The sequence below is a fragment of the Cynoglossus semilaevis genome, chromosome 17 (genome assembly GCF_000523025.1).
Source record: "Cynoglossus semilaevis isolate Cse_v1.0 chromosome 17, Cse_v1.0, whole genome shotgun sequence".
Taxonomy (NCBI): Eukaryota; Metazoa; Chordata; class Actinopteri; order Pleuronectiformes; family Cynoglossidae; genus Cynoglossus; species Cynoglossus semilaevis.
In genome coordinates, this window is record NC_024323.1 from 12,029,813 (window position 1) to 12,056,078 (window position 26,266).

At 42.6% G+C, this 26,266-nt stretch overlaps 2 protein-coding genes and 1 long non-coding RNA gene across 5 annotated transcripts in view; 1 reads left to right on the top strand and 2 right to left on the bottom strand.

Moving 5' to 3' along the window:
- The window catches only part of rnf216 (ring finger protein 216), a 15,983-nt gene extending 6,369 nt beyond the window's left edge, over positions 1-9,614 (bottom strand). The window contains exons 1-14 of one of the 2 annotated variants that reach the window (XM_025064297.1): positions 9,359-9,614; positions 7,954-8,087; positions 7,211-7,350; positions 5,997-6,651; positions 5,323-5,888; positions 4,916-4,992; positions 4,679-4,790; positions 4,403-4,564; positions 4,179-4,290; positions 3,955-4,088; positions 3,762-3,812; positions 3,526-3,663; positions 2,948-3,096; positions 2,534-2,612 (exon numbers count right to left, since the gene is read on the bottom strand). In XM_025064297.1, the coding sequence (XP_024920065.1) occupies positions 2,534-2,612; positions 2,948-3,096; positions 3,526-3,663; positions 3,762-3,812; positions 3,955-4,088; positions 4,179-4,290; positions 4,403-4,564; positions 4,679-4,790; positions 4,916-4,992; positions 5,323-5,888; positions 5,997-6,651; positions 7,211-7,350; positions 7,954-8,020 (2,442 nt within the window). In that variant the 5' untranslated portion in view covers positions 8,021-8,087; positions 9,359-9,614. Of the gene's footprint in view, positions 1-2,533; positions 2,613-2,947; positions 3,097-3,525; positions 3,664-3,761; positions 3,813-3,954; positions 4,089-4,178; positions 4,291-4,402; positions 4,565-4,678; positions 4,791-4,915; positions 4,993-5,322; positions 6,652-7,210; positions 7,351-7,953; positions 8,088-9,358 lie in introns of both variants that reach the window. The other variant, XM_008330235.3, reaches the window with a different exon arrangement.
- LOC112488389 (uncharacterized) lies at positions 8,094-10,412 on the top strand. The gene is made up of 2 exons (XR_003052397.1): positions 8,094-8,446; positions 8,493-10,412. It is a non-coding gene; the product is annotated as an uncharacterized LOC112488389 (long non-coding RNA).
- smurf1 (SMAD specific E3 ubiquitin protein ligase 1) lies at positions 10,089-24,608 on the bottom strand. Of its 2 annotated transcripts, none has more exons than XM_008330217.3 (18): positions 24,335-24,608; positions 16,882-16,920; positions 16,284-16,392; positions 16,040-16,173; positions 15,788-15,853; positions 15,613-15,688; positions 15,248-15,459; positions 15,082-15,166; positions 14,843-14,989; positions 14,501-14,732; positions 14,227-14,330; positions 13,638-13,752; positions 13,379-13,557; positions 13,091-13,228; positions 12,875-12,995; positions 12,574-12,775; positions 12,314-12,389; positions 10,089-12,214 (listed from the first exon to the last, which is right to left on the bottom strand). In XM_008330217.3, the coding sequence occupies exons 1-18, from the start codon at positions 24,387-24,389 to the stop codon at positions 12,115-12,117; spliced, it is 2,190 nt and encodes a 729-aa protein (XP_008328439.1). In that variant the 5' UTR covers positions 24,390-24,608; the 3' UTR covers positions 10,089-12,114. The 2 variants fall into 2 exon arrangements, with proteins under 2 accessions (XP_008328439.1, XP_008328438.1); XM_008330216.3 differs by having other exon boundaries at positions 12,314-12,398.
- Positions 24,609-26,266: the final 1,658 nt, after the last annotated feature.

The following is a 26,266-nucleotide window of genomic DNA, read 5'->3' on the forward strand; positions in this document are numbered from 1 at the left end:
TTTGGTCTTTTATGTTCACGACGCCTCACGTCAAAAAAGACCAGACACACACAGCGATGGCACACAGAAAACGAAGGTATAGTAGAAAAAACCCCTCTGGTGTGTGGTTTCACTTAGACTGGAGTCTTGAGGGAGGAGAGGAGAAGAATCTCACTCAAATGACAGAAGAAAAGCCACATCACACAAAGACAGATGAGGCTGCTGAGTGAGAGGGGGAGGAGGGCGGGATGCAGGAAGGTTAAACATCCCCCTCTAGTGGTCTTCTAGAGACCAGGAGCAGGCAGACCGAGAGAGTGTGTCTGGGAGCTGTCTGACAACGTGCTGAAAAAGCTGAACAATTCTGTTAGATTTCCACAACCACTAAAACAGAACAGATTTATTTACTATCATCTCCTTCTGGTCCTGAAATAAATATTTTTGGATTAAGAAAAATAGAAGTTCATCCCTTCGATCCCTCCAAGTTAATACAGTTGTATTTCAGCCAAAATCACAGATTAATTTAGTCTGTTAAAATGAATGAATTTAATTCTTCTCTCACTCGTCCCATCCTCAGATGTGTCCTGTCCTAACATGTCCATCTCTCGTCATCAGACCCTCTCCTCTTCCACACAGTACACCCATCCTCTTCCACACAGTGTACCCCCCCCCCACACTCTTCAGTCTTACCATACCTCACCTCTCCCATTGTTTTTTTTTGTCTTTCTCTCTATTGCAGCAGGCTACAAACAGACCTTATATGGAAGTGCAGTCTGTCTGCAGTTTGTGGTGGGGGTGGGGGTGTTGGGGGGTGAGAGTTGTTGGGGAGGTGGGGGTCCTCCTTTGAGTGCGAATGGTTTTGTGGAGTGAGAGCATTTACTGCAGTCTAATGTGAATGTGATCATCACAAGGCAAGGAGGCAAGACAGTAGGGGTGTGTGTGTGTGTGTGTGTGCAGCTGATGTGATAATGCACAAAATGCAACCAGAAGCAGCAGAAACACTCAGTGCTGCTCAGGTCCAGCTCTTGTTTGCACTGTAGGACCATCTCAGGGGCCTACATACACACAGGACATAAACAAGGCACCGAAGCACATGTGGAATACATTTGATATCACGGTGTGTGTGTGTTGTGTGTTGTGTGTGTGTGTTGGTTTGAGTCAGTCAGAGCGGAGCTGAGGGAACAATAAGAGAAAGAGGAGGAAAAAAAATATCTGGGTCAGGTTTGATTTGAACCACCTTTAAAAACAAATGTGAGAGTGAAGGTGCGGGGGGGGAGTGGAAAGTTACCAGCAGCCAATCAGACGGCAGCATGGAAGAAGAAGACCCGATGGTTCAAGGAAGTGTGTCAGTTACATAATGAAGCCCCTCCCTACCTGCACCCTGAGTGGGCTCTGTGCTCAGCCATGCTCACGGTGATAGTATTGTAGTAAAACACTCAAAATCTTTATATAAAACTACACCCATGTTGGTAAAACGCTGACTCACTGACATTAACTCTGCTACACTCACATGTCTGAGAGTCATCATCCTCAAAAATGGACTGGCCTTTCAGATTTGACCTGCAGCAGATGATGGAAATCAAATAATAAAAAAAGCTTAAAAACTCACATGTCTGATATATATATATATAAATATATATACACACACACACACACATACATATATGGGTGTGTGTGTTCGGATGTAATTAAGATCAGATGCATAAACTGTGTTTCCAGGCAGGCTTTATGGAACACGGGCTCCACCTACAGTTCAACGGACATTACTGCAGGTAAAATGAATGAAAAAACCCCCCCAAAAAACCCAACCCAGCCAAAAACAACACTATTAGCTGTAATCACACCATTTCACACCGGTTTATCTGATAGTTGTCGTCATGTGTTCATTCATCAGCCTGACTCCTCGTGGCTAAGAACAAGAACATTACATTTTGTGAACGACTTTTAAATGTTTTTTTTTTTTAAAGACAAATATTATCTGAGCGGCCTGACAGCAACCGGGAGGGTAGGGTGACACCAAACCCAGGGAGATAAAGGAGGAAAAAAGTCTCACACTGTTCAGGAAGTGAGTGAACACGTCCAGGTGGATTATCAGTAGGAAGAAAAAAAAAAAACCCACAGATATGAGCCGAGGTTTTAACCTTGAAGTAGTAACAGTTTTCTCCTCAGGAAGGGCTGTTGTTGTTGTTGTTGTTGTTGTTGTTCACATACAGGGAGTTCATGGACATGAACCACATCAGATTCACATCAAAACTAAATATATTAAAGCCGTTAACAGGTTGACTTTGACAGTCCTGCCGTCATCATTTACTGCCTCGACAAGTCATTCAGAGGCCAAACCTACACTCACCGTCTCCCCCAGCATTCCTCAGACAGAGGGAGGAGGTGCACAGATAAACACAGAGGAGGTGGAGATCTCACTGGACTGAACCTTTTTATCAACAAAAACTGATCCCCCTCAACTCTGATCCATTCTTTATTTCTCAGCCTCAGTCCTGTTGTTACCACAGGAGACGGGAGACAAGAGAGAGAGAGAGAGAGAGACAGGTGGACTGACCTTGCGACAGCGAGGGTTGGGGCAGCTGAACAGAGACATGTGTTTGTCCAACAGGGCTGGGAAGTTGCAGAATGGACACCTGTGAAAATCAGAGGGGAGGTTGATGACTCACAGTGGGAGGACGTGAGGAATGTTCACTTATAAAAGACCTACATGATAAAATATATATAGCTGACAGACAAAACTGCACAGAGCAATACACATTCTGGACACACACACACAAAAAAACATGGTGGAAGTTGAGCAACACCAGAAATTTAAATGAGGTCTGTGGATAAAACACAAAGCCTGGTGTAAATCTCTGGGGTGCAGCACAGACACATATATAGATATATAAACGTGACTCGTCTTTTTCTTGTGCTGAATCATCCGTGAGCAGCTGGGTGAAACAAGAATAAATGCACACACACTTACCGGACGAGTTCATCGGCACAGGTGGCAGCCACGGCCTCCTCTGCCTGCCGCTCGTAGTATTTACACAGTATGTTCTCTGGCAGAACCTTCTCCAGCTCACACACTGGATAAGAACAGAGGCAGCCGCCCTCAATGCAGCTCAGCTCTGACTGCAAAAGAAAAAACACAAGGACAACACACCTTTAAACACAAATAATCACAAACAGACATGTTGTCTCTGGTACAGATGTAATTCAATCTGCTCTGGTCTGGTTTCCGCTAAACGGCATAAGAAAATGATCCAGACCCAGAGAGCTGATTCACTCCATGACACTTTTATTGGACTGAATTCATTATTTCTTGATTGCTGCTGCTGCCTGTTATTCATAAAGAAGTCATAGACATTAATAAATGCAATAACTGCTACTACAGAATAATAATTCACAAAACACTGTTTTCATATATTATAAAGGTAATATAGCTTTAAAAAAACTTTGGAAATTTATGAGGAGTTTGTAGAAAACTACACCACCAAAATAAAACCTGGGTTTGTGTAACATAAGCGGTGAAACAGTCATTATAAAAATGTCAAACTGTACCCTTCCGGAGCCGAACACTGCCTCCTGGGCGTACTTGACCAGACACTCCTTACAGAAGAGGTGACCGTCTGAGCACTGCGTCATCTTCTCAAAGGCAAACTCTCCGTAGCAGCAGCCGCACTCTATCAGCTGACCGTCCTGACAGAAGAATTTCAACAATTGATGTGACCCGGTAGCTAAACTTTAAATGTGTTTACAACAGGTATGTTTGTGTGTGTGTTTGTTTGTGTTTCTACCTTCTTATATTCATCTTCATTGACCTGCAGAGCCAGAAGGAAGTCTTCATGCTGAAAAAAAAGAAGGAGAAGGAAAAGAACAGAGAGTGAATGACTGAACTCTTACATGTAAAACTGCAAAATCAACGTTGAAAACACAAGACAAAATCATTCTCCAACTCCTGACTGTTTGTTTTTTATTTTTTATTTTTACCTCAGCCCATTCCTTGGCCTTCTGTTGATAGAACACCAACTCCTTCTGCACAGAGGCTTCCAGACTGTTGTACGTTCTGCAGTAGCGGCGATCGTTCTCCAGGAAATACATCCTCCTGGTCAACTTCACTGATCCTTCGAGACAGAAAAGTAAAGAAGGTGATAAGGAAACCTGGAATAGTTAAAATGGAGAAAGTGGTTAAAAAAAGGTAGACGGGTGCCGACCGTGTTCAAAATAAAAATCAATGTAACATCGCTCAGACGAGGTTCTGCTCCGTCGTCTCTTCCCTGAGGGGTCGCATGCGTCCTGCCACTTCTTCAGAGCTTCACATAAGGCCTGGGTGAGATGGAGAAAAAGAGGAAGGAGGGCGGGGGGAGTGATTGGGTGAAAACTGGGACACACAGAAGCAGGAGTAGGTGAAGAGCTCCAGCGACGCCGCCGCTCGTACCTTGCGTGTTATTGCATAGTGTCCCTTCATGGCGTTGAGGGCCCATTTGATGTCCTGACAGCTCAGCATCCTGAAATCTGACATGAGCAGATCTGCAGCCTGCATCACAGCCTCCAGTCCCACCGTGCCCAGCTTGGCGTAGTCAAACAGATCCTCGGCCACCTGAGAGGGACACGGAATTTGTTGGAGTTTTTTTTTTTTTTAAGCCATTGTAAACAAATGACCGGTGGACGTGCACGATGACACACCGCTGCTTTGACAAACTGACTGACTCACGTCTGTCTGGGTGTTTCCAGACTCCAGCAGGATGCTGCTCGGAGCTGCAGCGGCCACTGCTGCAGTCTCTCTCCTGGGGTAGTCTGGATTCTCCAACAGCAGGTTACAGATACTGGAAACCAACGGGTCAACAGGATCACACTGAACTGTTATATCCTTCTTGAGGTACATTTTGAACAGACAAAAAAAAGTCATCTCATATGTTTCTTGAGATGTTTTATATTCAGCTGTTCTTACACATTCACGTCTTTCACATTATTCTTCTGCATCAGTTCTGCTACATAGGCTTCCTGAACGTCTGGGAACAGATCCAGCTGCGGGGGAAACACAGGAGAGTTGACAGAAGTGAAGATGTATCTGTTCATCTATTCATTCACACAGAGAAAAGAGTACAGAGTACAGAGTACAGAGTACAGAGTACAGAGTACAGAGTACAGAGTACAGAGCCATTCATGATGCATGCAGTATCTCTGAGACACACGAGACAAAACACCAAGAACTTAGGATTGGTCAACAACCAGACGTTTATACGGTTTACAGTGAATTAGGAGACGTTCAGATGATTTAACAATATCTGGTGTGTTTTACATTTTTAATTCCGTTTTATTGTAAATCACTTGATAAAAGCCGTACGTGTTACTTACAACCACAGTGATAGGGCCTCTGATGTGGGGGGGTAGCTGCATTCCTCCAGAGGGTCCAGGTCTTGCATCTTCGATTTGGGGAATGGCCTCCAGGGCCCGAGGGACTGCCACGACCTCCAGCAGTGGGGTGACCCTCTCTGGGTTTGGCGCTGTGATGAGACGAGCCTCTCCTCTGTTGTCAGGGACCGAGGCTGTCGAAGCAGGCGGAACGATGGGGTTGGAGATGACGTGAGGTGCCATGATGTTAAAGCCGAGCACTGCTGGGGCAACACCGGAGACGCCGGCCTGTGGGGGAGGCATGGGCTCAGCCTCCCCGGGAACCTGGCTCCCCAGAACAATCCGGTGGCCAGGTTCCAGAGGTCCAAGTCTCTCTGGGGCTGCAGCTATAAGCACTGTGTGGGAGTTGACGAGCATCGCCTGGGGGGGTTGTGCTGCCTGGACCGGGGGTTGGGCAGGGGCCTGGGCCAGGGGCTGTGGTTCAATCTGAATAAGATTGCCCTGCATTTGGTGGGATGAAACGAACTGCACCTGGTTGTGGGCCCGAGGCTGCCACTGGCGCTGGGTCACTAGAGTAGAGACCTGAAACGTTGGCTTTTGCTGAAGAACAAATGGCTTCAGTGCTTTTACCTGTAGGAAGTTTGTAGCTCCGCTGGAGGGAGGCTGCGATGATGTACCTGGCTGAGGCTGTGCGTGTGCAGACGATGTGCTAGCCTGAGGATTGTCCTGTGAGTCAGAGCTCGGACCCGCCCGCTCTTCTGTCTTTGTCATCGTTGCAACACTTGCTGTAGCTGCACCAGAGTAATGTGTGGCACGGGCAGAGCTGCACGCAGTCGTCCTCACTGGTATCTGTGCAGAACAGCCAGCTCTCGGTTCGGATGAGGCTCCGGGGGCACTGGGCTGAGCGTGAAAGGCTCCTGGAGTTGCTTGGCCTAAGCTCTCCTCAGCCGTTGCTGTTGTGGAGGTAGATGTGTTTTGAACAGTAGAAACTGCTTGAAGCTCCACATTTTGATTGGTTAACGTACTGTCCTGTTGCGACGTTACGTCAGGTTTCGATGAGTTTTGAGTCACTGCGTTAGAAGAAGAAGAGCCAGGCTGTGGCTGTGTGTCTCCAGAGGTGCCGGGCTGCACTGCTGTTTCAGTCCGTGTGGCTGTCTCTGCTACAGTGGAGCTGGCAGTGGCATGTCTGGAGGTAGATGGGGCCAGGCTTGGATTGACTGCGGGGATCACAGCTGTTTGACTAGAGGAACTTACAGTTTGACTCAGTCTGGAAGAAACCGTGCCCCATTTGGCTGCTGGTCGGATCAAAAGTCTTTGTGGAGGAACTTGATGCTGCAGGAAAAAATGTAAGAGAGAAAACGACCAATAAAACATGAGGAAAAAAAATGATAAATAGGTCATGGCTTAACACTTTGTGCTGAACTAAGAATAATCCATTATTATTATAAAAATATTTGATGGCAAAGGATCAATGTCCACAGTTAATATTTATATAACATTCATGAAAACAGGGACTTCCTGAAGACAAAGAAACTGATGCTAAATGTGTGTCATCTCCACCACCTTGGCAAATGTCTTGCATAATTAAAAAAGCTACTGTGAACGACTTTATTGTAGGAATTTAATGACAAATTACAGTAATGTGGCTCTGTAGACAGAGATCATGGGCCTGGCTGCAGTCCAGACGTGTCTTGGATTGAAAATGTATGGCACACAATAAAAGGGCAGCAGAAAATGACAAAGAGAGGGTTTTTGTGCAGCTCAACAGATTTTTGAAAACCATGACTGGGCAAAAAAAAAAGAAAAGAAAAGAAGAACTGAAACCATCCATTTGAGTTTTCAGCAATGAAAATGTGATATTAAAACAACGTGTCGTTTACGAGTCGTTTACCTCCAGTATGCTGATGTCATCGTCTTCACCATCATCTGGAACTAAAACTGGACTGCCAGGAATAAAGATCATGGGCTCCTCATCTGAATCATTTGAGTCATCTGAAATGGTGATGAGCACCCTCTTCTTGGCAGACCGGCCTTAACAGGAAGCAAATTAGAGCACATTAACAAAGAGGAAACTAGTTTCAAATATTCAGAATTTGTGAAATAGAAAATAACAAATGGGAATGTACAACAGTTAAGTCGAAATGTTATAAGAATGTGACAATTCAGCTTTGATTACATCACTACACTAAATGTAGGGCTACTGTCTGCCTTATAATCCTTACACATACATTGCAACTAATAATTTGATTGGTCATCACGGTTAACGGTTAACTTTTAAATTTAAACATAACACACGGCTGCATTTCCAGACGAGACGTTTCCAAATTGGTTTATTTCCTAAATCATAAACATGGACCAAATTCACACCAGTCTGACACTAATTTTCTGCACACAGCGATAAGGAAGTGTTACAACCTTTCACACTCATCAGCCCATATATATTTTTGGTTTTACAATAGTTAAAAAAGATGCAAACTTCACATGCATTTTATATATGATTTGTTTTGATGAAAATCATTTGAGAAATGTCTCTAAATTCAAGGACTCTGGTCAAAGTTTTCTGCAGCAGGATGTCACACACTTAACACTGAATCTTAAATGAGGTGCATGCACTGTGTGTGTTTTGTGTCTCACGTTGACTGCGGTGGACGTTGAAACTCGCCAGATGAATGACCTCATCGTCACTGCCGCCGTCTGCCATCGTGAAGCTACACTTACCCCAGCTCCTTAAGACCACCAGACAAAGGTCACAGCTCCATCAGTGCCATCTGACACACACAGACATGAAATCACTTTAAAACATTAAAGGTGACAGTTCAAACCCTTCACTGAGGCATTAACATTTCCAACATTCTTTGAAAGACGGCACTAAACTAAGGAAGTGACACCAGATAAGCATCTACTAAGCCTCTCACAACCTCATCCTGGTTTTTAATGTGATTCAGTCGTCACAAACGGTGGACCGAGTGTTGACTTTCTCTGGAAATTCAAGGACACTCGTCTTCAATGGGAGTTCCACACCCGAAGATGGAGTATCTGGGCCCACACAAAGTAGCATTCACACTGCTTATCTCTACACATCCACAGTTGAAGTCTAGATGGTTCTTTACATTGTATCTTTCTGCAGGTGGTAAAGATTAATTAAACACTTGGTCCTCCTCTGCTTTCTGCAGGTGGTAAAGATTAATTAAACAGACACTTGGTCCTCCTCTGCTGCATCAGTGCATCCCATTGAACATTTGGCCTAATTTCTTGCTCATTTTTGTTGTCAAAGATTAACTTCTATACTTGTATTTTCATATTTGCAGTCCAATTAGGAAGAACACATGCTTCAAATTAAAAGACACAAAAACATGTTCTGTCTAAACCACCACATCATCAGACTTTCCTTAGATTTCATAACAAAACACTGGGTTCTTAACTTCTATTAGAGCCATTTACTGGCTCCCATAATGTCTTAACCCGAGCAGCAGTAAAACCACTCTTTAAAGTGAACCAGGAACATCCGCCAGGTTGGTATATTTTTTAAACAAACACCCCAACACTGCACATTAAAACCGATTCTGTGTGTTTCTTTAGCTGTGTATTAACATATTCACTGCACACTACAGCAATAACAGACTTCCTCTGAATCTGTTGCAGCCGCAGACTAACTCTCCTCAGGACTTAATTTAAAATAATTAATTTCGCAGAACAGGAACGTCAGATTCTGCCATGGTATTAATGAACAAGCTGCATAAATGTTGGCTTGATCAACAGATCACCGGTAAACACTGAATAACAACTATAAGCTTCAGATTAAGGAAGCCGTGATCGAAAGGAAAAATCACAATCACAGCAACAAATGAACATTTCCGCTTAAACCCAAAGCCCACAACAAACCACTGCTCCCTGCTAAGCTAAGGCTAGCTAGCTAGCCAGGAGGGCAACTCACTCCTTAGCTCAGTAAGTGAGGGCATTTTTTCCCCACAACATGCCTTTCAATAAACACATTTAACGCTTGTGTGGGGGAAGAAAATGTGCAAAAACAATACAATACCAGAACTTGGAGTCGACGAATCACACTGTCAATGCTTCTTGGTGGACTGATAAGCGAGAATAACGAAACAAACTGCCAAAACAAGACCAGCATCAACGTCACACGCACAATGGCTTTGGCAGCGTAGGCCCGTGGTCTTCTGGGAAATGTGGTCCTACCCTCGTTCCCAGCCGACCACAGTTTTTGGATCCGCGGTTTACAAAACAGTAAGAGTTCCGTTAGGGGGTTTGTGAATTTCATGACTTCGATGATGGATGTTTGACTATCAAAGATGAACGTATTTAAAGACACTTGGAACTAATGTCTTTTATAAACAATACTACTATGATCTGATACTTCACTACTCAGTTTCAAAGTAAAAAAAGGGGGTTATATATATACAACATGTATTTGAATGTATGGGTGATGTATTCATCTGCTGTTACGCTGATCTATTTTTATTTTCCATGTTTTTCTAATCCTAGAAGATAACCTTTAAACCAGTAGGTGGCAGTATTAAGATGTACCATAGGTGCCCCTCGAACGTGACTCCCTTGTGCTGTCAGATGACGATATTTCCTGCTTGGACAAGATTTAGAACATACATTTACTATAGTTATTTGATGACTAAACACAAATTCAATTTTTTATTTGATTTTCTTTTTACTCCAATAACAACATGTAAAACCTCAGTTGAAACACAATCGCACACAGACAGACACATAAAAACATACTCCTGGACCTCGGCATGTATTTTCAACGTAGTTTTCTTTAATATAATCTTATTTACACTGTATTTTTCCATAAATGTTTACTACATAGTAAGATACAATACTCTTGCATCCATTACACAATGAACTCAGAACCTAAAAAAGGCAGATTGAAATACTGCTGAACAGCTTTCGATCTACAACCAATCTCAAGGTTTTTCCATATCACTTACTTTAAAATGTAGTTTGTATTTTATTCACTTTTGTAGGGAATTACTGACTTAAGAGACTTTGTTCATTCAGGGTGGTCGTGAGGAGGAGGATGGAGGGTTAAAGATTAGTCTATGGAGCAATGGAAAAAAAAATAAAAAAACGAGGGGCACAGAGAACCAAAGGATGGTAAAATGGATGATTAATTGTGTATAAAAAGGCTTATGAGAGTTTATTACAAATCTTTAAATAAAAAAACCCAAAGAACTCCTGAAGCAGACGTTTCCTTTCCATCCTGGTTGTATCGTCAGTCGTCCTTAAAATAACGTCAGTAATGTTAGATTTATAAAAAATAAAATAAAAAAAATTAGGGTTTGGTAAAATCAATGTCCCCTCACTTCTGTTACTGTAACGCGGTATTAAAAACACAAACAAACCTACAGTTTTCATACATTGACAACATATTACACCGAAAAAACATGAATGTTAAAAAAAATTGTAACATAATTCGATTAAAACCCACTTTGTGGATTACTTGACTTCCAAGTGAACTGACCCTTCAAGTCGGGTAAGAGGGGGCTGATGAAGTTATTAGTGTCAGCTCTGGGTGGAGCCTGTAGCAGCTTGGTCTGTTATCACTTAGTAATAAATAATAAAATAAGAATGGATCAGAGTGGTCGCAGGTACAAACTGAAGAGACAAAAAAAAAGTAACCAAACAAGAGGAGCAGGCTCATTTGATCATTGTTTTTTTTTAACAGCGTAACTGTGCACCGTGCCCGACACTCACACACTCACATCCAGAAGAGCGCACACCGTTCCATTGTTGTGAGGACACTCACACATTCCCCAGCCCTTAAGCCTAAAGGGAAGTTTCATCAGGAGGAGACAAATGTTTCATCACAGTAACACAGCCTCGGTGCAAAACTTTTTTTTTTTAACTATAGCACAGCCAGTATTGTTGGTTTTTTGGAAAGTAGTTCCGGTTTGAGTGCTGTATCTTATTGCTGTTAGAGTTTCCACAGTAGCCTCCGAGTACTGGTCTCTAATTGGTCGGAGGGCCATCGCATTTTTGGTAAATAAGGACACAGTGAGTGACCTTTTCACTGGCTGAATATTTCTTCTTTAGCAGCTGCCTTCTGCCAATCACGTGCCGAGGGAAGGTTCTGTCTGTGACCAACCCTAGATTAGTCTTTATTTTAATCTTAAAATAGCTCCGATTAAATGATTCATTTAAAAGGTGCTTGTCACTAAGGACAGGGCAAAATGTTCTTGTGTTAAGTTTTGATCCACAATTTCGTCTTCACAATGACAAAAGGCCACACACACGCACACCCATCCATTCACACACACACACACCACAGTGGTTAAACATGAAGCATGAACACAAGTCAATCATTCTGCTTGTCAGAAAGAGAACTGCTCCTCTGCGTGATCGTCACACATCGAGATTCAACGCCTCTTGTTCCCAGGCTCATGTAGGGTTTTTTTTTTTTGATTCTGTCCGGAGAGTCAAGTGCGACCGGAGTTGAACTCGATGTTGCGGGTCAGATGTTCTGAAGAATGACATCGTAGCTTGTTTAAAACTGAAGGATAAAAATGCTTCTTCAAAACATTTGAAAAAGTTTTTTAAAATGCCCCGCCCCCTCCTGCTGTGCTTCCTCGTTTAACCCCCCCCAGCAGCTGGGTGGTGCAGAGGTGGCAAGAGACGGTGTGTGTGAGAGTCTGTGTTCTTTGTAATGCTTGGCTGCTCTGTATACTCTCTGTATACGTGATATTTTGTTTACGTGTGTTCATATATTAAAATGTCAAATAGTCGTGTGCATGTGTTCCGTCTGCCGTCCCGGTCGTGGGTTCATCACTCCACAGCGAAGCCGCAGGTCTCCTCCACGGCCGTCAGCAGTTTCTCGTAGAGCTTCTCGTAAGACTCGTACGGCGGGATGTCTATTCTGTTGAAACTGGACAAAGAGGAAAAAGAACAAAGACTTCAATAACAACTCAAGGTCCGACACAAATGCTGAACACGAAAGGCATTTCTGTTTCTCTGCTGTTCTTACCACGTGTGAGCCTTGGGCAGATTATCTGTGTTGGCGTCTATCAGGTGTATGGTGAAGAGCCTTGGTCCTGCAGAACCTGTAGAGCCTTACACACATACATTCTAGTTATCACTGCTCAATTCTGGTTCACAAAGCATTTCACATCACACCTGCTGCTGCGGTAAACGCTGTAAAAAGTCTGAGAATCACTGGTTTTTAAACTTAGACTAGACTACTCTAAGCGTGTGCGTCTCTGGTCTGTGAACCAGTGCCTGACCCACCCTGCAGTGCTTTGAACCCCTGTAGTGGGACTCTGGTGGAGCCTGTGACGAACTGGAGGAGGCGCCCTCTCCTCTCCTCACTGAAAGCCTCCACCGCCTGCCAGAACCACCGCACCACGTTGCTTTCGCTTGTGCAGTGTTTTAGTCGTGTGTTTGTTTTCCAGTCCGCCAGATCAATCTTCCCGAGTCCACCGATGATCAGCTGGACGAAAAGTGAGGAGACCAGTACAGGTGAGCCACAGTGACTCTAATAAATTCCAGTACCGTTACTGTGAGTCAGTATTTCCTACATCACATGTACCTCAAGTTCTTTATGGTCAAAGGGTTTGAGGAGGTGCTGAGGGATAAGTTCACTGAATCCCTTCTGCAGAGCCAGAAACTGGGCTTCAATCCCTCGCATGAATCTCCAGTTCACATAAAGTCTGAAGAAGACAAAGACACACACAACACACAAATAAATACACCGCTATAGAATACAGTGCTGTACCACAGGGTACGACAGTCCGGCCGTTCTCACCTCACATATTCCTTCTTGTTCTCTTCAGTAACAGGGATATTACGCCCGTTAGGTTTGAGTTCGTGTTGGGAGAACTTCCCAAAGGCATTGTGCTCCACGCAGAACGTATGGTCGAGAACTGAGGTGATGTCGTTCTCTCTGAGAAGATCACAACAAGAATCCAATTTCAGGAGGAGGAAAATTGTGAAAAAAAAATCCAATTTCAGGAGGAGGATAATTGTAAAACAAAATATTACTGTTAGAAAAACCTGTCAGTATTTTGTTTTCCCAGTGCAGAAATTTGCTCACAATATCCAGACGAGGCTCTTGTGCAACTCGGGGTCAGTGGTCTCCAGGTCGTTCAGCTGGATTGGTTTGCCCAGCAGCTGTTTGTAAAAGGGCAACGTGAAGCTGCCGTTGATGTAGTGACCGTGAAAAACTGCCAGGCCCATGACACGACCCACAAAATGGAAATATGACAGATGGTCCTGAAAAACAGGAACAACAAAGTCGTTACAGCGTGTCTGTAACTTTGTGTGTGCGTGTGTGTGTGTGTGTGACCACTCACAGGGTTGATGGAGGAGTCAGGGTTGATCTGTAGTGTGTAGATATTGTCTGTGGAGTACTGAAACAGGCCATAATAAGGATTCAACATTTCGTGGCACAGCAGGTACAGCCACTCCCTGCAGAAAACCAGCACAGGGTTAAAAAAAAAAAAAAAAAATCATGACGGTTGACAAACATTAGCAAAAGTAGTCGTAGTCGTCTCTGTAGTGGTCTGGAGGGGGAAACCAAAGTATAGCATACAGTATTTCCCAAAAGAAACAAAACTATGAAAACAATGTTCTACAGGCACAAAAATTCAAACAGACATGGGGGAAAACCTGTTGAGCCTGACTCATTTGGTTTGTTTTCTATCAGGAAGTTATGTGTTTACTGTGACGACAAATATGTACAGACAAAAATGTTTTACAAAGATACACCAATGAACACTAAGTGAACAGAAGTATAGATTTCCAGATTTAAATTAGAATTAACATAACAATCATTGCTCAGAATTTTGAGTCAGATCATATTTAAGGACGGACAGAAAATCCATCAGGTCAACGTGAAAATGTATGGATTAAATCTCCTCTTAAACCCTGTAGATGGATTACCTGGCCACCCCGCCGTAGTCCAGGCCCTCTTCCCCCCTGAACTTCACCATCAGCCTCTTCTTCAAGTCTTTGGGTCTCATCTTCATTATTTGCCGGTAGGACTCCTACAGGGCACGATACAAAACATCAGACACCTCCCTTCAGGTTACATTAGAACATGTTACGAGAAAAACACCTAATGATCTTAAACACAGCTCTAATCACTGACGACCTGCAAAGAGGTTGTTTTTTTTTTTTAATGCCATGAACAGTTTTATGTTCCTCCAGCACCGACCTCAAAGATCTCCTCTCGTGACACCTCGATGCGACAGTGTCCCGCCTGAGGCTGCTGCAGGGAGAGCTCGTGCCGAAGCAGCTTCAGCTTATGCACCAGGTCTCTCTCGTAACGTGCCGCCATGTCACCATCTCCGCCACCGCTGCTGCCACCCACTCCACCACCTCCCCCATCCTCACCCCCCACGTCCATCTGGGGGGTTTGGGAGGATTCTTTTACTTGAGATTGCTGGCTGTAGGACAGAGGGAGGGAAGGGAGAGAGAGCGAATGATGAGCTAGAGAACTGGCAGATGAGTTGAAAGAAAATGACGGGTAATTCTGTGTGTGTGTGTGTTCTTGTACCTAATGATGGTGTGTAGACGTGGGTCTGTGAATTGTGTTGTTCTGTTGTTGTGGTCCACAAAGTAGATGCGACCCGACACGGTGCTCCTGACCTCCCAGCCCACGGGCAGAGGTCCGAGCTCCTCGCAGCTCACACTGGCCAAATCCCTACAACAGGCCCAGAACACAGTGGTGAGAGACGGTGGTGTCGCTCCTCTTCTGTTTACTAGGACAAGGAACTAGTTGAGATTCAACCGTACCGTGGTATCCGGGGGTCATGCCAGGTACTGACGCCCGTCTGCGTATGAAGGAAGTACACCTGGCCCTGGACCGTCGTTCGTTGTTCTGGTTTGTTTAGGAGAAGTAGGTTACATTAGCATACAGTGTCAAATATTAACAGTAACACTGGATCAGTGAGTTACTGACCGTATCCCTCAGGGAGATCTGGCTGCTGGTTCCCATGAGGTCTGTTTTGAGGGGTGTGGCCATGACCTCTAGTGTCCTGCCCTCTGATTCGCTGGCTCTGAAGACGGCCCTCCTGACTGGGGGAGTCCAGTCGACAATTACCGCCACCTGCAGCGCCAGTGGGGTCAGAGTAAGGCAGCGGCTCTTCACTGAAACATCCCTGTAACACAGGCCTGGGGAGAAAAAAAAAAAAAAAACACACACCGTTAAGTAGATGACTGGAGCGCTTCTGAACCAGAAGTATTTTTTCCACAATGTAGAAAAAAAAAAAAAAAGCCACGGAACATAAATGAAACAAACAGTATAGTGTTTGGGAACACACTCACCCATCATTTTCCAACAGTCCTCTGCAGTCGACCACGGGGCCTCCGCTGCCGATGCGGTCCCTCGTCTGTAAGCTCACTGGAAAGAAAGCAGGTGGTAAAGGTCAGGGAGGGTGGAATAAATATTAGAAGAAGCGTGTAAAGGTGAGTGTGTGTGTGTGTGTGTGTCTGTGCTTACCAACAATCTGCCCCCGCACTGCATCACTGTCTGAGGGATTCAGTTTACATAGATCTAAACGCTGGTCTGGAAAAAGAGGAGAAGAGAAATACATTTTTCTAAAAACATCAAAAAGAGGAGAAGAGAAATACATTTTTTTTTCTAAAAACATAACTGGACGTCAAAACTAACCATCGAAAAAGACATGACACTCAGCAGTGTTTGAGGGATCGTGTGAATTTCTCCAGAAAAGAAAAGAAAACAAAGACCTACATCCTGTGTCTTTTAGCCTGCTGATGGCATTGGAAAGAAGACGTATGCAGCCCAAGAAGCCGGCCCCCTGTCGTTTATGGATCTTTTTGTGATTCCATATACTAATGGTGATGGAGTCCGTCTTCCCGATATAACTGTGAAGTACAAATAACAGTATGAAACAAGTTGCTTCACCAGTGAAATGAGTAGAAGAACGGAAATAAAACAAAAAGAGCAGCTGCAGGCTGAGTCGCTGGACACTCACAGGTCATAGTGCTGATTCCATTTGGGATCCAATGTGCTCTTGACTGTGTCTGTCGAGTGACACTGACCTGATCCGTCTACCACCACTTTGGCAAATGGATCTGGCAGACCTGCAGTACATCAGAGAAGGAGTGAGTGAAAAGGTCGAGCCTTACAGTCTAAATAAAATCATTTACAAACAACTGATTTATTGTCACTTTAAAGGAGATGCATTTCCACTCAAGCTCTGAGTCAAAAGTCTAAAGATAGATCAGTAACTGGAGTCTATACTGCCTGAAGGGAAAAACAAAATAATGAAAAATGTCGTTGTTATTGTCCTGGTCATTACAGTGTAATTACAGGTGGTCACTCATCCTCCTGTGCTGTGAAAACATCGATGATGCGCAGCATAATCACAGCGCAGTGACTGAGCGCCACCAGTGCCAATTTGTACACAATGCTGTCTTTGAAAACGCACACAAACACACACAGGCAGCGGTCTTTGATGAAACCCGTCGGCCACTCATTAGCACACCTCACACACACACACACACACACACACACACACACACACACACACACACGGATTAATGCAAATGAAAAACTGCACATGTACTTACGAAAGAAGTCTTTCTTTGCGAGATTCTTGGCACATAATACTGCAAAAGAAGACAAACGGGGGCAGCATTAAAAAACAAAGCTCTGCTACAAATATGTAAATGATCCCGCTGTGTGTGTGTGTGTGTGTGTGTGTGTGTGTGTGTAGGTTGATACAAATGGATTGAAACATGTGAGGAGGAAGAATCCTGTCAGGGATAATATATGAATGCCTGACGATGGTAATGAGCAGGAAAACTGACGTGATTCTCAGACAGTAAAGTACAGGCCAGTGTCAGTAACAGTGCACGCACCAACACACACACACACTCACACACACACACACACAGAAGCTGACATACAGGCCGCCCACAGAGAGAGTGGCAGAATGCCTTCACTGCCACATCACTTGTGTGGATTCAAGGAAAAGCTTTAAACTGACCAACGCGATGTGGGTTTGGAAGTCTGCGCAAAGCATTTGGTTTGTGTGTGTGTGTGCGATTGTTTGTTTGTGTGTGTGTGTGTGTATGTGGGTGAGTGTGTTTGTTTGCCAGACAGTCTGTGTGGTGGTGCAACAGTGGGCATATGTCACTCCAGGCCAACTCTGCTGGTAAGAAAACAGAACAACACAACACAGACCAAACCACCACACGGTCATGTCCCCTGTCCTGATTACAGGACGCTGTGGACAAAACAAGACCATCGCTTGGTTTGATGTGTCTGATGTGGACATTTGAGTGTCGCTAACCACTGGAGTGAAGCTGGAGTCCTTCAAATGTGTGTGTGTGTGTACTTATACTAATGTGACAAAGATCATTTCATTTCCAGTTAAATCGGTTTAAAAATGTCCCCAAAACTGTGTGGGACGCAGCTGGTTGTAGTGCAAAGTCATTACTGAGTACAAGTATGAGTAATTCAGTAAAGTATCGCGCTTCATACCGACACCAGCACCGGTATTTGCACATCCCTTCTTAGAAAAGACATAAAAAGACACAGGGCTTCCTTATTTGACCATTTTGTGTTCATATTATTTTGGTGTTTGGACTGCATTATTACATTAAAATTACTGTCTTCTTGTAGGAAAAAAAAAAATCAAAACATTTTAAAAAGCTCAATTTCTACATTTTCCTCCACAGAATTAGTCACATTTATCAAAACATCCATCGTAAAGAGGAACAAACATATTGGTCTAAATGTCAGAGCTGGTCCTTCCAGAAGTGAGAAAGGTCACGTCAGAAACTGGAGGTCAGTTACTGTCTGGAGAACAATGCAGTTCTTTTTCATTTTCACCCAATTTTAACACATAATTACTGCTCTGAGATGCAATTAAAATCAGGCATAATTTACTTTGGCCATGACAGCCATCTGGGAAGTCAGTCAGTCAGTCAGTCAGCTGTGGTGGTTGAGGATGTGGTGACGGCGGTGCTGTGGATGTGTCTGGTGCAGCCTGGTCTATTTCCTGTGATTAACCCATGGAGAATGGCTGCAGGATATCCTTTCCTCTTCCTCCTTTGAGTCCTCCTCCTCCCTTTGACTCACACATTCCACACCAAGACCTCATCCTTTCTTCACATGCACAATAAAGGAAAGACAGCAGCGGAGGGATGGGATCGGGTTTCTTATTTGCCCCTGTCACATAGCTCCGAGCAGCAGGAGGACATTCTCTGTCCCTTTCAGCTCAATTTTCTTCTACACACACACACACACACACACTCAGCCTACACCCCTACATTTTTACCTCCACCCATTTCAATCACGGTCTACTTCTCGACTCTTCAGCGGCGCTCGCATGTGTGACAGGGCCTCTCACTAGATCTCAGGAAATCCTTCACTCTGCCAAAGTCACGGCTGGTGAAAGAACACACACACACACACATCCACAGCTCAGCTGTTTCTGGAGACTTTCTTTCTTGGCATTTATGAGCCCTGTAAAAAAGACAATCTGTGAAGAGCTGAAGGGAGATTCTGTTGAATCAGTCTCCAGTGATCACTGGAAACACCTTAAAGAAGAGGAAAAGAAAAGTCTGTCCCGGCCAGTAGTGTATCAGCGAGAGTCACGTGCACAGTCAAAGATTAAGACCCACTAACTTACAGATTAGATGTAAGCACATCGAGTTAACACGAGTTAAAACAGTAATGCTCTTCACCTTTGAAAAATTAAGTCATAATTAAACTGATCTTTTAGATTTACTCACTGCAAAAACTAAAGATGCTGACGCTTGGAGAGCAAGAGACGTAAAACAAAAAAATGTTAAATACTGCAGAGAGAAAACTGGTAACAGATGTGTTTCGTGAGCATAGAACATAGTAATAAATGACTGAGACCAGTCTGGAATTGTAGGGTCAGAACCGACAGTCACTGCGAGTCCTGCGCAGGAACGTTCTGCGAGACCAAGAAAAACTCCCGTTTCTGCTGAAGGGACAACTTCAAGCCAGACTGAGGTATGTTTGACCAACACAGACGCAGATGACGCAGAGTGGAGGCATTTCATCTGGTCAGAAGATACCGAGCTAAAAGTCTTTGGTCAACAGAGATGCCGTCGGTGTTTAGAGAAAGAAGCCACAGGCTCTTTCAAGTGGAGGTGAGAGAACGCTGAAGAATTAACAACATCATTAAACTGGGAAAAAAAAAAGAAGAAGAAGAAAAGAAACTCTTGAACAGTCAGAGGCAACATTCCAGCAACGGCCCACGGCTAGAGACAACCAAAGGATGTCAAAACATCCACATCTACTGTCAAAATCTGGATAAACTTGGTGACGCAGTAATACCTCATAAGACCTGCTCTGCAGCTAGTTGAAATCGAAGCCAATAAAAGCTGCATTCTGTTACTTAGTAAAACAAAGGCAGTACATTCTGAATTGTCTTTGTCCAATAATAGAAGTTGTTCCTGGGGCCGTCCTAATTTTCACAACAAAATCCTTTTCAATATATTGCTGAAACAGAGAAACAACAGCAGGTAGATGTATGTGTTTCACAGCTTTTGCTTGTGATTAATTCAAATGATTTTAGGAATATTTTTAGGAATAGGAATTTTAACATATTTACAAAATCTCCAGAAAACCACCTTAAAGTTGCCTCAGTGAAAAAAAGAAATGTGGGGCGTAAAAGTGTATCTGAGCAACAATACAATTCACACCATTTGTTGAGATGTTTTGATTTTTATTTTGATTTTAATCACAGATTAATGGATGTAATTAACACATTTAATTTTTGCAGCCCTTTGGGAGAGAGTTACTAAAATAATTATGTTTTCTTAAAAATAGCACCAATTTCCAGCCATTCCAGATATTGTGTGCCGACTGTTTCCCTCTAGTCCTGTGTACTTCGTAAATAATTTAAAGACAATGTCAAGAAAATACTGTCACACACATAAATTAGGCCGACGGCTGCTCAGACAAATGCCATGAATGTTTTAAATAGTCGTGATATAAAGTGAAAATAAACTCAGATTTAGAAGTAAATTATTTACCGCAGAAGATGAGATAGGGGGTTATTTTCTGTGTAATCCACTTTATTGTCACGTTCTACTTTAAAAACTCTTCACACACCACCGTCTTCATCACCTGCTCCGCCGGACACAGGCCACAGTGGTGTGTTGATTAGAAACGTCTGTTCCATTCAGCTTCTGGGCACAAAAGCTAGCACGACACGTGTTGCTTTCCTGAATGAATTTACATAATCCTGCTGATTAACTTTTTCATTCAACTGCATTAGCCACGGAGATCCTTTAAACCGGAACAGACGACGCTTTTCTTTTTAGTGACCGATTTGATTTGCTGCCAATTTCACTCTCAGCATCACATCGCCATGTGTTTGCATTCTTCTTCTTCTTCTTCTTTGTGTCACCACATAATAAACAAACCAATGTCTTTTGACTTGGGCTTTGACTTTTGACATATGATGCTGTTTTAAATATTACGTTGTAAATCTTGCTCAACAAGATTTGCCAGATTCTGCTCACGGTGAAAAGTGAAAACTAATCTCTTCATCTGTAAGTATGGATAACTGAAGAACTCTTCTTACACACTGACTGTTTCTCATGTCGGCTTCACGAAGTAGAGACTGGAGTAGAGGCACGAAGACACAACAATCTGACTCCGCTCGGCTCAAAAATGTCTACATAAACACGTCCCAATTTGAAAAGTCAACCAGTGTCAAACTTGCCTGCTCTTTGTCTGCATCCCTGCCAAAGACACACACACACACACACAGGCCTCACATATGTAGGCCAAACAAGATCTCTTTCTGACAGACTAAACAGAGTGTTCTACAGCCAGACAGCGCAGCGCAGCACCCCCCATTGGCTCACCGCACATTCCTTACCCAATTAGAATTCCACTCATACCTGTGGGGGCGGGACACAATCACTGACAACAACCTCAGTTAGCATCCAGACTGAAATAATGATCCCATTCAGACCTGATGTATGTCTATACTGGAGTAACTGTGTGCACACAGAACAACTGTAAACACCTGGAATTTAAATAAAACCCCGACGCCTCTGTTGCCACCAACTAAGATTAGAACTGGTTTTATCCCGTCTTTATAAAATATACACCGACGTTTCTTTTTTTTCCCCACCATAACAGAGTCATTTTTAAAGCCTGATGGAGGACGTTTTCTGTGTTTACCTCTTCCATTCTGCTTGGTTTCTGGAGGACGTTTTAACTTTTATTAAAAAAAAAAAACCTCCTTCTGAGAAGCCTCCTAGATCAGAGGTGAAACGTCTTCTACAAACCAAGTCTGTCCAGGTGCCCATTTCCTAACTGCACTAGATAAATTATTAATTATTTTCTCCAATATGACATTTTTACAGCAGATAGTCTGTTACTCCCTGACCTCAATTTCAAAATTCAGTTTCACATTAGTTTATTTCTCTAAATTTATAACCCCGCTCTGAAAATATTGCCACAGCAAAACACTAAAAAAAGAAACCTTGAACACAATTAAACGTGACACAGACATTGGTTAACCGTGTGATGACTAAATATTTGTGCCAGATGCAGGAATTGATCTTTAGGAACCTTTTTCTTTTTTACTATGTCAGCGCTCTTGAAATCTATTTTTAATAAAGAAAAGAGGAACTGAGAATAAAAATGATGCATGGTGCAAGCATTTTTTGACAATACTTCTCTGTCGACATTTTAAACAAAAAAAAACATCAATCATAATCACGCTGTTGTTTTCCATTTCAACCCAGATCAAATTAAAGCACAGTCTGTCAGGGAGCCAAATTCAGGGAGTGTTTTGGTTTTTTTTTTGGTTATGATTCAGACGACATCTGTCCGGCAGCACAGATTGGTCATTACCATGTGAATAGAGGCCCTCAGATGCCCAGTGGGGTCACATTAGCTACAGTAAAAGCCATTGTTCCACTGTGTGTGTGAGTCAGTTTGTGCGTCCATTTGTATGTGGGAACAACACAGTTTGTACGTAAGACAGGACATACAAGTAAAGTGTCCGACACAGGAGAGACTGACCAGGAAAAAAACCCAAAACATCTCAAGTGCACTTTGTGGAACAGTCAGTGTACGAGCAATGATTTCAGGTGACTGTTGAAAAACAGACAGAAAATACTAATAACATCTCAAGTGCACTTTGTGGAACAGCCAGTGTACGAGCAATGATTTCAGCTTAGTGTTGGAAGACAGACAGGAAATATTAACGTAAAATCACAAAAAAGAATAACTGTTGTTTTTTTTTCGTAAAATCACAAAAAAGAATCACTGTTGTTTTTGACACACAACTTGTCATTTATCGAAAGTTAATTAATGTAAATTATTGTAGTGCCTGATTCTTGATCTATTATCATCTTCATCCCAGATTTATTCTTAATAAAACTTTGAAGAACTGGGATACCTAACTTTGTAAAATCTGTAGTGTTTCTATACAGTAAAAAAAAAAAAAAAGAAGTCTCACAACTGTCTTCCAGTATTCATTTTTAGTCTTCTTACTGCTGACACTGGCATTGACATGCCTGAAAGAAGTAGTCGTCGTTTGGACAAATGAACATTTCCCAAACAAGGCTGGATCTCGAATAAATGCATTGGTTATAATTACTATTTTAATGTCATTTAATATTTCTGTAATGAGTTTGTCAGTTGATATATCTCTTTTAATATTTCTGTAATGAGTTTGTCAGCCATGTGGACGGGAAAATTGTTTTTCACACAGTAGTTGATATATCTCAGGGTAACGCAACTCTAAAAATGTTTTTTGGAACATCTTTATGTCTCCAGACTCATTTGTGGTGATTTATGACTTTATGAATTTAAACCTCATTTGGAATTCAAGGCTTCTGAAGTATAGTTGAATACAGTGGTTCAAATTCCAGACCTAACCACTGCTGCCAAATCATGTAGCATAACATATGGTAGAATTTAGTCCTCAATAAAAAAAAAACACAACGTGTCTGGTGCTGCCGCAAATATTTAACTTACTTAGTAAATATAAACCACTTATAATGAGGTAGAGAGGAACAACAATACACACATTGAATAGAGGGCACCGTCGTAAATACATCAGAGGGAAGAATGCAGTACATTATATTCAAAACAAAAGACATGGAAAGTAAAATAATTAAACCATAACGATTAAGTGAAATGAAAGCGAATTTTCAAAACACAGAAACCAGACTCGTCTGTTCCAGTTACTATATATAAATCAATGACTGCTGTCGAGTTTGTTTTTTTTTTACTATTATTTGCTTTTACCTTGAGTACAAACAGTTTTCTGATTTTCTGAGTTGTTAACAGGGTTGTTCAGGTCTATATGCCGACTGAGACAGTCTCGACCGAGCGTGACCTTTTAAAGGACTTTAATCTGACGGAAAGTCATAAGATAAAATAGACGCAAAAACATAAATACATTAACAGCTTATGTGTTCGGGGACAAGTTCAAGAGAATCATACAGACATCTGAGTAGCCGCAGCAGACACCACACGGAAATGATCAGCTCTAATCTATTTCACACCTACTGATAGACCTGTTTCTGAGGAACATGTTGTTCGGAATTAACTTTCACCTTGTGTACAGAGTTGATGACTTTGGGGTCCGTCTGTAGTGTTAGACTGGTGGTCAGCAGCCAACCAAAAAGGGTGTAACGCTAGCTGGATAGCTGTTAGCAGTCAACTGTAACTACAATGTTAGAATGAAATCATTTAAAATGACCGATTATTTGTGTACACGTTTTAAGCGCGCTTAAAGGAATCGGCCAGTCGGACGTGTCTGTGCTGACCACAGATCAGTGGACAGTTGGTCCACTGTCCTTTAGAGATTTCGCTAGCATCCCAACGAACAAGCTAGCACTTGTGCCACACAAAAACCGGATGTTTGGGCGAACGGTAGAGCAAACAGACACTCAAACAGTAGCCTATTTGTGGTCAATTTCAACAGTTGACAAAACAAACAGTAAAGGTAAACATTAATTTCCACAAAACCCATGCTCAACACACGGTTTCGCTCTCGTTTTTTACCTGTCAGCCGGATTTTGATGCTGGAGCCGTTTCTTCTAGTCCCAGGATTCGACATCACTCCGGGAGAAAAGCACACAAACTTCCCGCTGTAGTCTCCCAAAAACACCGTTTCAGCCCTTATCAGGAGCGCAAGCTACTACAGTCCAAAATCATGCGCTTGGTTTCGTCGTCCCTGGCCAGTAAAAAGGTATTATTTCATGAAAAAGTCCTGCGCTCCTTCGAAAGCCAACAACACTGGAGAACATTTTCAGGCAGGCTGAAGCACGTACTTACGTCATGTTCTTAACGGGCAGTGCGTTTACGTGCTCGCGTCCGGGAAGCGTAGGCGTGCACGATGAGACATACTTGTATCGAAAGCACACAGTTTCACCTTTGGTTAACATTTTGTACCCAGTGATTGATTTATTGATTGATTTATTGATTGATGTATTGATTGATTTATTGATTTATAGATTTATAGATTTATAGATAGATAGATAGATATAGATAGATAGATAGATAGATTACTTAAAAAATGTAAACAGTCAAAGGGCTGTAGTTAAGTCCTATCTGATCAAATCTGATATGGTTCTAGTCTTTACAATATTATATTCCTTTATTTTGCGCCACTTTTGTATGTCTTTTTTTTAATATTTTAATTTTCACAGATCACTCAGATCCGACCTCTTTTTTTTATTTTTATTTGTTTAGAGTTTTAAAAAACGTTTCCAGGCTTTTTTTTTTAGAGTTTTAAAAAACGTTTCCAGCCAAATCTCTGAGGGAATTCAGCTGTGCTGGATCTAGCTGCATGGTTGCAGTATAAGCTGCTGCAACAATAGCCCCTCTCAACATACTGTTTAAAGGGCACACTAAATCCACCTTAAGCAGTCAATCAGCTTGCTGGATACACTCACACACACACACTCTCTTTCACTAACAACAGAAAATAGTAATAATAATCACATAAAGTACATTCTATTTGTTAATCAGCTTCAGTCTGGAAGTGATGAGCTCATCCGTCTGTCCATCTGTCTCATGCCTTTTGTTTTAACCCAACCTACTTTTATACTGCATCTGTCTAATTCCCACATGTTTGTTACAGTGTCGACACTACACAGGTGGCAGCGCATAAACTCTCTCTCTCTCTCTCACACACACACACAAAAGGGTCATGTACAGCTGTTAGTATGATTATGTGATTATGAGTGTGTATATGTCTGTACATGCATGTGTGTGTGTGTGTGTGTGTGTGTTATTCAAAAAGTCCCTCACAAGCCAATGGTATTCCCGGGAACTTGGTAATTCCCATCCTCGGGCAAACTCAGTCTGAAGGAGAAACCAAAAATGAAAGAAACAAAAACACTTACCTGAAACCTTTCTGTGATGAGGAGAGGAGGAGGAGGTCACCGGAGGACAGAGTTAGAATCCTCTTTCATTTTGTTCTACAGCCTATAATATAAATTTATTGTCCCAAGAAATCCCACCTAACAAACATGTAAGGATTCTGTAGCATAACAGGAAAATATACATGGACACGATCATGTTGTGTGATTGACTTCTTTCGTCTAACGTCTGTGTGTGCGCTGCCATGTCAATCCGTGTCCTTTAGTGCCCCCCTTTGGGAACATGTGCAACAGCTGCAAAGAAATCTACATTCTGGGAAATGGTCCCAACAGCCCAGACATGAAGTAAATACACATGTACTGAAGTACTGCTGAGGGGAACACACGCTGAGGCCAAATGATTTAATCGAATCTGTAAGCTTTAAAATAATGAATAATTTTGAAGGATATCGTAGCAGAGTTAAAGTGAATGAAGTGACATTAAGTGTATGAGAAACGAGCTCCAAACTGGTCTAAAATAAAATATTGTTTTTCAACAAAGGAGTTCTGACGTTAAGTGTATGAGAAACGAGCTCTGAACTGGTCTAAAATAAAATGTTGTTTTTCAACA